Source organism: Coffea eugenioides, chromosome 1 (genome assembly GCF_003713205.1).
Source record: "Coffea eugenioides isolate CCC68of chromosome 1, Ceug_1.0, whole genome shotgun sequence".
NCBI classification, from domain to species: domain Eukaryota; kingdom Viridiplantae; phylum Streptophyta; class Magnoliopsida; order Gentianales; family Rubiaceae; genus Coffea; species Coffea eugenioides.
The window spans coordinates 18,915,211-18,928,448 of record NC_040035.1 but is presented as its reverse complement, the minus strand read 5'-3'; the positions used below and the strand labels follow the sequence as shown (position 1 = coordinate 18,928,448).

General features: G+C 43.7%; 2 protein-coding genes across 2 annotated transcripts; both read right to left on the bottom strand.

The window, feature by feature from the left end:
• Positions 1-7,618: 7,618 nt before the first annotated feature.
• On the bottom strand, positions 7,619-8,532 carry LOC113768743. Its single transcript, XM_027313211.1, has 2 exons — positions 8,296-8,532; positions 7,619-8,239 (listed from the first exon to the last, which is right to left on the bottom strand). The coding sequence occupies exons 1-2, from the start codon at positions 8,530-8,532 to the stop codon at positions 7,619-7,621; spliced, it is 858 nt and encodes a 285-aa protein (XP_027169012.1).
• Positions 8,533-8,845: 313 nt separating this feature from the next.
• On the bottom strand, positions 8,846-9,715 carry LOC113768735. Its single transcript, XM_027313199.1, has one exon. The coding sequence runs from the start codon at positions 9,713-9,715 to the stop codon at positions 8,846-8,848; it is 870 nt and encodes a 289-aa protein (XP_027169000.1).
• Positions 9,716-13,238: the final 3,523 nt, after the last annotated feature.

Genomic DNA, 13,238 nt, shown 5'->3' with positions numbered 1-13,238 from the left:
AAACTAAGGCTAAAAGTCCTCTTCTCTTGAATCTTGCTTTTCCCTTTCTTTATAGTCGCCGCCCCACAGAAGTCTTCAAAGGGTTAGGAGGCCCACAATTTGTTTAAAGGTTCTAATCCAGTGCTCCGGGTTCACGTGGACCACGGTCCGTCTTTTCGGTAGCGTAGACCTTTTCTGGCGTGACCACGCTCTGAAATGAAAGGTCTTCTGGAAATTTGCCTCGCGAGATCATTTTTTATGCCGACCACCTACAATTCACACAAATGTCGAATATGAGTGAAATTCCAATTCTTAGCACCGTGAATAGCCAAAATTAGGACAAAATAACAATGCAAAATACGCCAAATAACCGCTCTACCAAATCCCCCTACACCTAGACAATGCTTGCCCTCAAGCATTTCGGAGCTCAGAAGTACAATCAAGAGAGTAGAGGTCATGTAGTAGTCTATACTAACACAAGCATCTAGGGTCCCTAACAATATCACCAAAGGTAGAACACACCGGACATGTTGTAATTCAAAGAATATATATGAATACTAGGAACGCTCAATTCAACATCACGGAATGCCATTACCATAGGTTTGCACATTTATCACATCTCCACCACTTAAAAGTGAACTAAACACATAAATCAAAGGGATTTTAATAGGGTTGTAATGGGGCTTCGGGTGAAAGGCGGGTTAAGAAGGTGTAGATAGGGGGCAAAGTGTCAAGAGAATGTCTGAAACTCACCAATAACCACAGTGCCTTACCGGAGGGGTTCCACAAACAAGGCAGTTTTCATTTGCTGTACACACTGTACAAGTGTCCCCAATTTTTTTCTCTTTCTCTCTCTTTTTTTTTTCTTTTTTTTTCCTTTTTGGAGAGAACTGCTCGCAAGGCGTGGGCACGCCTTGTAGCCCATAGTCCTCTGGTCACGAGGTCTCTTCAGGATTTATTTAATTTTTTTTTTTAAGGGAGAAAGTCCTGTAAGGCGCGGGCACGCCCTGCAAGCCAAAGTCCTCTAGTCAGTGGCCTTTTTCCAATTTCTCCCCCTTTTTACAAGGATAACATCATACAGCTCCTAATCTAACAGCACTTGCAACCCTAAATTCGTTTGCTTTGCACAAATGATGGATTTCAGACATCCCTTGACAACACAGGGATAAACAAGAAAGTTTAAAGAGCTCTCGGGTTAACAAATACGGATAACAACCAAAAGCGAAGGATAAAAGTTCAAATTGGTTCACTATTGGGAAATAAGATGAGGGCTTGGTTTTAGATAGTTAAAGAGGGTTAAATCCTAAATGCCCTTATCATTTCAAATGCATCCAGTTCAACAAAATGCGGTCTTGACATGTACAAAATAGCAAGTTCTAGAATGTTCATACCATGTGCGATACCCACTCAATCAAACAAAATAGAGCAAACAAGAATAATATGCTCAAGCAAGGCTCAAAAGCTCCCCAAAAGTTACAAGAATGGGTCAATTCCAGCATATTCAACATTCAACGACATTACCAAGGGAAACAAAATGCACGGCTCGCATATTTGACCACATACCCACTCACTTTGATTGTGTCATTCATCACAGCAACATGACCCAGCACTAAAAAGCATAGAAATAAACCAAAAAGCCAACTAACTATAATGTTTTCCATTTTCCCCTTTTTTTTTTATTTTTTGAGTAACAAAGCAAAAAGAACTAATGAAAAAGAGAAAGAACTAATGAAACAGAACTAATGAAAAAGAACTAATGGAAGACACTCCCCCCCACCTAAAACCTACATTGTCCTCAATGTAACCCAGAAAAAGTAATCTACAAGGGCAGAGGGAGCGAAAACTTCCCTGACTACTGAAAAGGTGCGGCTGGAGCCTAAGGAGGCGGCGGATGCGGCGGCTGGAAGCCAATATGAGCATAGAAAGCCGCTTGATTCTCTGTCTGAATACGGGCGAAGACTTGTAGTGCTCGAAGCCGATCCTCTATTCCCTGAACTCGCCCTCCTAGTGCATGGATAGACTCCTGGAGAGAGTGAAATTGGGGCTCCCAGTCAGGGGAAGCATGAGAGGATGACGGGCTCGCCTGATCCGGGCGCGGTGGAGGCTCAGTGGATGGGGCAGTCGGAGGAACCCGGGGCTGTGCGCCGCCCTCGCCAGGGGACGTAAACTGATAGATATCGCCCACTTTGAAAATAACCCCCATTCGCTCCAAGCTACGCAAATCCAGGGGTTCAATTTCTCGAGCTAGAGCGTAGTTGTGCCCCTTGTCCAGATCAAGCACTCCCACTCGAATGGCCAAGTGAGTAATGAGTGAACCCAGTATCACCGGTTTATTACGCTTTTACATGACCGTTTCCATCTGGGTGGCCACCCAACATCCGAAGTTAACCTGAACCCTGTTGCGCATGCACCAAAGAAAATAGAATTCCACTTTGGTAAGCGTGCCGGAGGTATCCTTTCGCCCCGAGAAATTGTGAGCTAAGAACCTGTGGACAACCTTCAAGACCGGATCCTTCAGATGGGAAGCCTTCGACTGACTCGGATTATAGATCTGACGATCCGTGGACCACTCCCTCCAAATGTCAATGTAGTCAGTAGAGAACGGTCTGGTGTAGTCACACGCACTGTTTATATATGCCCCGGAGGCTATGGTGTCCTCACTAACAAACCCCAAAGTCAGATTAAACTCATTAATGGACATACCAAACTGAGTACCTCCCAATCTGAAATTAATAACCTCCGGCTCATCCAAAGTGATGAATTCATTTCTGTGGAACTCGAATGTGGAGAAGAATTCACAACCCAGCTCCTCAAACGTAGGGTAGTTAATGATTAGATATTTTTGCCAACCTATGGTCGAGAATAACTGTTCAACTTCCCGTGCAATTCGCAAATGGTCCAAGGTTGGGGCATGGAAGCACTTACAAGGAGTAAAAGGACGGTGTGCCAAGTTATTCAACCGCTCCACTTGTGCCTCTGTAAGATTAGTGACCGTTTCCCCCCTCCCCCAGGAGACATAGTGCTCTTATTCAGGCCCAAACGAGACCGAATGGTGGGTTGAATCGGGGCTCGCCTCTTGCGAGGCTGGGACCCAGATGGCCCAGCAGTTGTCGCCTTCTTTGGAGGCATTCGGATGCCCAAAAATGAAATGTAAATCAGCCCGGAGACAGCCAATCAATTACCCAAAAGAAGACACGGGACCACATGTAACAAATAATATTCAATAATCAACAGTCCAATAGCAAAGGGGGAACACAATTTCCCCACCAAACAACAACCGGTCAACAAACACCAACCAATGCCCCACTGCTGTTGATTAGCTGACAACAATAAAGAAGATCGAACCAACTCCCCTCAAATCAAGATATCAGTCAAGAAAAGGCAACAATCAGTGAGCTACCGACCACGTGTAACAAATAATAAATTCACCAGAGCCCACAGATGTCTCAAGTATATAATCAATCCAGGCAGATACGTGGACTCACACTTGCAGACAACAATTAAATGGTCCCCCAAGACAGATAGTCAATGGAAAGCAGATATAATCTCCCTTCAGACAATTAATCAAATAACCCAACACAAAGCGAAATTTCAACAATTAAAACTCCAAAACCTCAGTTTCCAGTGCACAAGAGAGAGACAGGGGTACCACTAGTAAGTTCAGTGCTCCGCCAAGTTGAATTGGAATGGGCAGTACCGCATGGCCGCGCGGGCGGTGAACACTGGTCTGCGGCGGAAGGCGAGCAGCGCGCGCGGATCTGCTTGTTGTGGGAGCTGGGCGCACACGAAGGCTCGCGCGCGGTGGGCGGCTGGTTGCGGCTGCGCACAGGGGCGCAGGTGGAGCAAGCACGCAGGTAAATCGCGCGCTGTCGTACGCCTGGCAGAGGGGGTTGCACGAGGCAGCGCACAGGCTGGGCCCTGGAGCGGCGCGACCTAGCGGAGTGGCGGCGTGAGCAGGCGGCGTACGGCGGTGGGTAGCTACGGGCGACGCTGGCGCGCGGCTAGTGGTGGAGCGGCGGCGGACAGTGAAAATGAAATAGAGACTAAGGCTAGGACAAAGGAAATCTCAACGGAGGAACTTGGAGGACTTGACAAGACCAAGCAAAGAAGAAGACGAAGTGGAGAAAGTAGGGTCTGGGTCAAAAATTTTCTTTGAAATTTTATTTTATTTTTTTTTTTACTTTCGCTATCGGAGGGGTTGGAAGGCTTGGGCACGCCTTGGAACCGCTAGTCTCCAATTCGCCCAGGGTACCTGTCGCAACCTTTCCAAGGCGTGGGCACGCTTTGGAACCCCTATTCTTCTGTCCAACACCACAAAAACAATCAAAACATTAAAAGGAAACTGAAAAATTGCATAGTAATGAAGAACGATCACTACTAATATTGTAATCCTTGGATTGCCTCCCAAGCAGCGCCTTTCTTTAACATCTTTGGCTAGACATGGCCTTCAACTGTTTAGACTTCACCACTTGGATTATCAAGGAATAGAACCTCCACTTGCTCACTATTAAACCCTTCATAATAAGGCTTTAAACGGTGACCATTGACTATGAACCTTTTTCCGTCTTAAGATTTTGGATTTCCACTGCACCATAATGAGAAATATTAGTAACAACAAATGGACCAATCCAACGGGAACGCAACTTACCAGGAAAAAGTTTAAGTCTCGAGTGATAAAGTAGGACTTTTTGCCCAACGACAAATGACTTTCTCGAAACCTGTTGGTCATGAAAAACTTTGTTCTTCTCCTTATATATTGCAGCGTTCTCATAAGCTTCATTCCTTAGCTCCTCCAACTCTTGTAATTGGAGCTTTCTATTTCCTCCGGCCTCCATAAGGTCCATATTACACCGCTTGAGCACCCAGAATTCCTTGTGTTCAAATTCCACCGGGAGGTGGCAGGGCTTCCCAAAAACTAACCTGTATGGGGAATCCCAATTGGTGTTTTATATGCGGTGCGGTAGGCCCAGAGAGCATCTTCCAATTTCAGACTCCAGTCTTTCCAATCAGGCCGCACCATCTTCTCTAAAATTGACTTGACCTCCCTATTCGACACTTCGGCCTGCCCATTCGTTTGTGGATGATATGGAGTAGACACTTTATGGAGCACACCATACTTACGAAACAATGCAGTGATCGTTTTATTGCAGAAATGGGTGCCCCTGTCACTCACTATAGCTCTCGGCATTCCAAAACGGACAAAAATGTTAGATCTTATAAAATCTGCGACCACTCTAGAATCATTAGTCCGGGTGGCTTTTGCCTCCACCCATTTGAAAACATAGTCAACAACAAGTATAATGTACAAGAAACCAAAAGATGAGGGGAAGGGACCCATGAAATTTATACCCCAGACATAAAAAATCTCAACAAATAATATGGGGGTTTGACTCATTTGGTCTCTTCGAGAAATATTCCCCACCCTTTGACACTTATCACAAGATTTGCAGAACAAATATGCATCCTTAAAGAGAGTAGGCCAATAAAAACCACTTTCCAACACTTTACGAGCTGTCCGCTTTGGACCAAAATGCCCTCCACATGCAAATGAATGACAGAAAGTCAAAATAGAATGAAACTCACCTGCACTTACACACCTTCTTATCACTTGGTCCGAGCATTGCCTCCACAGGTAGGGGTCATCCCAAATATAGTGCTTGGCGTCACTTTTTAGTTTATCTCTTCTAGCCTTTGGCCAACCTGCAGGTAATTGGTTTGCTACCAAAAAATTGACAATATCAGCATACCATGGTGCCGACGAATTAATGGCTAAAAGTTGCTCCTTGGGAAATGATTCTCTCAACGGTAGATCTTCTTGATTTGTGAGCAACCGGCTCAAATGGTCAGCCACCAAATTTTCGGCTCCGCTCTTGTCCTTGATCTCTAGATCGAATTCCTGCAGGAGCAAGATCTACCTAATCAGCCTCGGTTTTGCATCCTCCTTCGCCAGCAAGTACCTCAAGGCTGCATGATCAGAGAAAACAATTACTTTTGCACCCAACAAATATGACCTAAATTTTTCTAGTGCAAAAACAACAGCTAGTAATTCTTTCTTCGTCGTGGAGTAATTAAGTTGGGCTCCACTTAATGCTCTCGACGCGTAGTAGATCACGTGTGGCACTCTTCCAATTCTTTGCCCCAAAACGACCCCCACGGCATAGTCACTCGCGTCGCACATGATTTCAAACGGAACGCTCCAATCTGGTGGTTGAATGACAGGCGGCGATGTCAACGACTCCTTCAATTTATCAAAAGCCACCTTACATTCATTCGTGAAATCAAATGGCACGTCCTTTTGCAGTAACTTCAACAGGGGTGCTCCTATCTTTGAGAAGTCTTTGATAAACCTCCTGTAAAATCCTGCATGGCCAAAAAACGAATGCACTTTCCGTACACATACGGGGTAAGGTAGAGCAGAAATAAGGTCTATTTTAGCTTTATCTACCTCTATTCCCTTAGCCGACACAACGTGCCCTAAGACAATGCTATGATCTACCATAAAGTGACATTTTTCCCAATTAAGCACCAAATTCGTCTCTATGCATCTTTTCAGAATTAGAGCCAGATTCTCAAGACATTCATCAAAACTGTCCCCGTATACACTAAAATCATCCATGAACACCTCAATTATTCTTTTCACATACTCAGAGAAAATACTTACCATACACCGTTGAAAGGTTGCTGGAGCATTGCAGAGGGCGAAAGGCATCCGGCGGTAGGCAAACGTACTAAATGGGCATGTGAAGGTAGTCTTTTCCTGATTTTCCGGTGCGATCGCGATCTGAAAGTAACCTGAAAAGTCATCCAAAAAATAATAGTAAACACGACCCGCCAACCGTTCTACCATCTGATCAATAAAAGGGAGGGGGAAATGGTCCTATTTAGTCATAGAATTTAGCCTCCGGTAGTCGATGCACTGACGCCACCCAGTAGCTTTCCTGACCGGGACCATATCACCCTCCTGGTTCTCCTCCACGGTCACTCCCGCCTTCTTCGGGACCACTTGGACAGGATTCACCCACAGACTATCCGAAATAGCGAAAATGATCCCTACCTCCAGAAGCTTGAGTATCTCCTTTTTCACAACTTCCATCATCAGAGGGTTCAATCTTCGCTGTGCTTGCCTCACCGGCTTTGCATCATCCTCGAGTCTTATCCGGTGCATACACAAGGACGGGCTAATCCCTTTAATATCTGCTATGCTCCACCCAATTGCCTCCTTATGCTCCCTAAGGATTCGCACCAGTCTGTCCTCTTGACTTGGAGATAGGTGTGCAAAGATGATCACCGGAAGTGTCTCCCGGTCTTCTAGGAATGCGTACTTTAGATGCTTCGGGAGAGGCTTTAGTTCTAACTCCGGTGCCTGCACAACTGAAGGAAGCAATTTCGTCTGAGTTTCTGGCACAAAAAGAGAAGTAAGTTCATACCTTGGGGATACGGTGGGTAGTGAATGTAAGGCCTCAACAGCATGCAGCAAATCTTCCCTTAGGTCCACATCAAGAGTTACACCCAACTCCAGATGCTTGATTAGAGCCACTTCCAATGCGTCTTTGCCATCTAATTCGAAAGTTTCCTGCACAAAAGGCTCAATAACGCTCAAAGCAAAGACCGAGTTAGATTCTTCTGGATATTTCATCGCCTAAAAAATATTGAAATTCACAGTTTCACCATCAAATTCCATTGACAAAGTACCCTCATTCACATCTATCTTAGTCCTGGCAGTGCTAAGAAATGGTCTACCTAACAAGATAGGTGACGGGTTTAATGATTTTTCATCTCCCATGTCCAAGATATAAAAATCTGCAGGAAAGACTAACTCATTTACCTGAACCAAGACATCCTCAACTAGCCCCTCTGGATATGCATTTGTGCGATCAGCTAGTTGGATTATGATGGCTGTTTCTTTAAGTGGCCAAAGATTTAGAGAAGCAAAAATGGTTTTTGGCATCACATTGATTGACGCCCCTAAATCTAACATTGCTTTCCTGATCGGTATATTCCCTATCTTACAGGGGATCGTGAACATACCTGGATCTCCACACTTGGGTGGAAGCTTTCTTTGGAGCATTGCTGACACATTCTCTCCCACCGCTACTCTTTCGTCCCCTCTCAATTTCCTCTTATGGGTGCATAGATCCTTGAGAAATTTAGCATACTTCGACACCTGCTTGATTGCTTCCAAAAGGGATGTTGATCTCCACTTTTTTGAACACTCTAAAATCTCTTTTTCCTTCTCTGCCTTTCTTTCGTCTTTGCCAACCTGCATGGGAAAGGGGGTAAAGTAGATTTAACGGGTAATGATGGTGTAAGAGTTACCCCAGGACCTCCACGAATGTGTCCTTCTTCCTCTATCTCCTTTTCGATCTTGTCTTCACTTTTACTTTTCAAGTCCGTGACCCTTGGCCCCTCCACTTCCTTGCCACACCTTAATGTCATTGCACTCACATTTTTGGGATTTGCCTCAGGTTGCGATGGCAGTTTCCCATAGACGTGGGACTCCAGGCGATTAATGGCGGTTGCCATCTGACTCATGCGAGTCTCCATGTCTTTCATGCCCGCTTTGGTATCCTGTTGGAACTGGGTGGTGCTCGCGACTAAGGACCTAGTCTCTTGCTGGAGTTGGGCAGTAGTCGTGACTAATGTCCTAGTCTCCTGCTGGAGTTGAGTGGTGGTCGTAGTCAAACTCTTGACAATTTCCTCTAAAGAACTTCCTGAATTAGAGGGCGAGGGCTGAGACTTCTGTTGCCAAAGTTGCTGAAATCCTTGTGGATGATTGGAGAATGCATTTTGTGGCCTATTACCATAGCTGAAATTCGGGTGATCTCTCCAACCCGGATTGTACGTGTTGGAGTATGGGTCGTACGGTCTACGAAGCGCGGGCACGCGCTCCAGCCATGTTCACTTGTTCAGCCCCATCTTCTTGCAACATAGGGCATGAGTCAGTATGGTGGCCCATATTTGTGCAGATTCCACAGGCCTTTACTTGGGGCACATTCCCCACAGCTAATTGTCGAACAACGGATGTGAGCTCCGATAACTGTTGCTGAATAGATGTTGACTCCACCTCATTAACCCTGCGGGTAGGGTTACTCTCACGGAAGCCAAACTGTTGAGAATTCTCTGCCCTAGCTTCAATAAGCTCCCATGCTTCCTTTGGTGTCTTGTTTGCCAGTGCTCTCCCACTCGCAGCGTCAATGATACTCCTATCAGTTGATTGGAGTCCTTTATAGAAGTATTGGATTAACAGTTGTTCACTAATTTGATACTGCGGGCATCTAGTGCACAACTTGTTAAATCTTTCCCAATATTCATACAAGAACTCCCCGGAATACTGTTTAATGCTGCAGATTTCCTTCCTCAAACTCGCAGCCCTGGATGCAGGGAAGAATTTTTCCAAAAACTTCTTCTTCAACTGTGCCCATGTGATAATACTACATGCTGGTAGGTAGTACAGCCAATCTTTAGCTGCATCCATGAGAGAGAACGGAAAGACTCTCAGTCTAATTTGCTCTTCAGTGACCTCAGGAGGTTTCATACTAGAGCAAACCACCTCGAACTCCTTAACGTGCTTGTGGCGTTCTTCACCAGAGAGACCATGGAAAGAAGGTAAGAGGTGAATCAGCCCCGACTTCAGTTCGAAAGCAGTATTCTCAGCCAGAGTGGGGAATGTGATGCATAAGGGCTGGTGAATCAGCTCCGGGGCAGCCAGCTCCTTTAATGTTTGGGTGTTGGCCATGCTTACTTCGTCTTCTACCGACTCGTTTGCAATAAATAAGGGCCCTTCTTTTCATCTCTTGGTCTCTTGCCTCCGCCTACGCGCTGCCTTCTCAACCTCAGGATCGTATACTAATTCACCTGTGCGAGAAGAACGGGGCATAAACTAGCAAAAATACCAAGAAATAGAATAGAATAAAAATAAATAATACTGAATTTGAAAAGAAACAAATAATCCAAATGCCAACTCCCCGGCAACGGCGCAAAAATTGACAGGTGCCGACCTGTGCAATAATAATTACTAAAAGTCCTAATTACACCACAAATAATTATAGAACAAATCCAAATACTGGAGCAGGGACCCTAGGTGTGCAATGGGTTTACTTGATTCCACCATGTTCCCGAAGAGTTTGCTTGATCCGATATACCAGATTGTTTGTAAGAGTAATTAACTTTTGGTGTACAATGGCAAGTAGGATCGATTTCATAGGGAGCGGGTAGGAAATTATTTCTTTCCAAATTAGTAGAATGGAATTGGGGGATTTTCAATGGGAGGCAAACAATTAAAATAAAAATAAAGCGAACTAAATTCAAAACCAACTCACAAAGCACAATTCACTAAAAATAGCAATTAATAAAATTCTACCCAAAGATTCAACTGCTCAGGCACGGTCCAATTAAATGCTCATCGATGCAAAGGTATTTCATCCATTCATCACTAGGTTGGTTATAGTTATCAATAAGCTCTGACAACCAGTTCTTCCTTACTTTTTCGACAGTTAAGGTACGACCATTAACTGCTTCCCTAACCAGATAACAACCCTAGATACGACCATAGGAATTTAATTACCCAATTGCATTAAAGCTAGAAGAACCCAACCCTAACCAATAAACACGCTAAGAGGGTTTATTTAAGCTAGATCTTGCGTTTCCCCATCATAAAGCCAATTATGGTGGTTGCCACGGGGTGTTAACTAAATGAACAATTACGGATTCTATTTAATTAACGTGGCAGTAGGCTATTAAATTAAATCAAATACCCGACCGTTGATATTCAATTAATACAATACCCATGAACAATTAATTCAGGAAACGCACGAATAGCAATAAATTGAAAGAAATAATGAAGATTCGATTAGATCTCACAGATATTATGGACGGCGCCTTCGCGTCAACCTTTGGGTAGAGGAGAAAATTAGCCGCTCCATATCGTGTCGATCCCACGTGATTTAATTGAATTCATTCAATTAATTGCCGAAGAGGTTGGAGGAAATAAAGTAACGCAAAGCCAAAGCCGCAAGTTAAATTATCTACTAAGAAGAGACAAAAGCTCTCACGATGAAGCTCGCGTGGTTCTGGTTTCGTGTTGAAGCCGCCAGTACAAGCCAAAAGCTACGCAGAAATTATCCAGTGAAAAGTCAAAAGGGGCAAGGACGTCTAGCGCCTGGGAAAAGGAAAAACTCAAACTCCCGTAGGGAAGAAAGAAAGAAAAAGCAAACGTCTCACAAATCTTGCAGAAGTAAATCTAAAGCTAAAAGTAGCACCCCCCGGGTCCCTTTTCTTGTTGTCTTATATAGCGCCGCAGGGGAAATTCACGCGGAGCAAAGCTCTTCTCTTCATTGGAGTTTTTATCCCGCGTAGCTGGTCCATGTGGACCTAATTTCCTCATTCTCATTGGAGTTTCTTTTTAATTGAAGCCACCAGGAGCCAAGTCACGTCTGACCCAATTGATTGAAGCAAAAGCTAGCCTTTTGGAGTTTTAATCCCATGCTCCTCGCGGTTCACGTGGACCAGGGTCCGACTTTTCGGTAACGTCTACCTTTTAAGGCGTGGCCACGCTCTGAGATGAAGGATCTTCTGTAAATTTGCCTCAAGAGATCATTTTTAATGCCGGCCACCTATAATTCATACAAATATGAAATATAAGTTAAACCTCAGTACTTAGCACAGTAAATAGCCAAAATTAGGACAAAATAACACTGCAAAACGTGCCAAATAACGGCTCTATCAGATACATATATATAGATAGAAATCAAATCCTTTGCGTGTGTCGATCACATCCATAATTTTGAAAGTAACATCGTTTATAAAACGATCAGTAGTAACAAGTGGCAAGCAATTTAAAAGCATCTTATTGATAAATGAACGTGGAAAATCATTCAATCATAAATCGTTTCATCTCAATTCACAAGTCTCTTCATATCCATTCATAAGTCATTCCATATCAGTTCATAAATCCATTCATAAGTCTCATTTTACATCATTTCATATTAACTCATAAATCATTTCATATTAGCTCATAACAAGTACATGTGATGACCGGCTACTGAGTACTCAATCTAGAGATTAAACCCCTTCTAGGTGGGCGACCAATAGGTTTCATGACTACCGATTGGCCTCTTTCATACATGGGTCAGTCGACCGGACTTTATACCAGGCTACCATGACCTTGCCAATCAGCCAGACTTTATACCAGGCTACCATGGCTTTGTCAATCGGCCGAACTCTATACCAGGCTACCATGATCTTGTCAATCGGCCGAACTTTATACCAGGCTACCATGACGATTAGACAGGATTATAACCCCTATCATCTATTCCATAACTGTTTTGAGCTTTACTTGTCAAAAATTCATTCCACACGTCATATACATAAATCTTTGATTTCATAAAAGATTCAACTCGTTTGGTATATAATAACATATCAAAACATTTCAAATAAGTCACATGGTCCATTTTTATATAGTAAAAATATAACCTTCACAAATATCCAAGTAAAGCATTTAATCAAATATATTTCGAGTCAACACAACAAAATAAGATTGAAACAAAACTTTCTTTTTTGCACCTTTGAAATCTCAGAAGGGTAAGTACCATCTACCTTATAGAGCCACGAAACATCCAACGACTAAATAAAAGTACTTCGAATATACAAGCCATAACTTCAAAGCTCAAAACTATGATTACAATCCACCCACCAACAATAACAAAATTACGCTTAAATAGCCATTAAAAGTTTATACAAGGTATACTAGCATCCACCAAGTCGCTAGTCTAGAACCACCAATCCACCTCCAAACCCTGTTAAGGAAAACAAACTTAATGGGGTGAGCGAATGCTCAGTGAGGCCAAGAAAGCAGACAAGCAATGCAGGTAACACCAATCAATCAAATAACGGGTTTAAAAGCAATTTTAAACATGACATTTCATTCAAGTGCACAAGTAGGAATTAACACTTGGGAAGGATATAGGAGCTCTCAGGAGCTATTTCCACGTCTCGATCAATTTGAGCTATCTGGGGTTGACCCTCCGTCAACCCAAGTAGTAACACGACCGTAGTGCTCCACTTACTTCCTCCATCCACCTAACACCCACTCGGATCTGGAACCAAACATGTATAAAGAGGTGATACTATTTGAGTATGCCTAGCGGGATCTCAAAAGATCAAACTATAACATTTCCCAAGGTTCACCAAGCTTTTCGACCAAACCCTTGCTGGCTCGAGTTACGAGGTTAGCCAATGGGTTGGGGTGCCTCTCAGAAGTA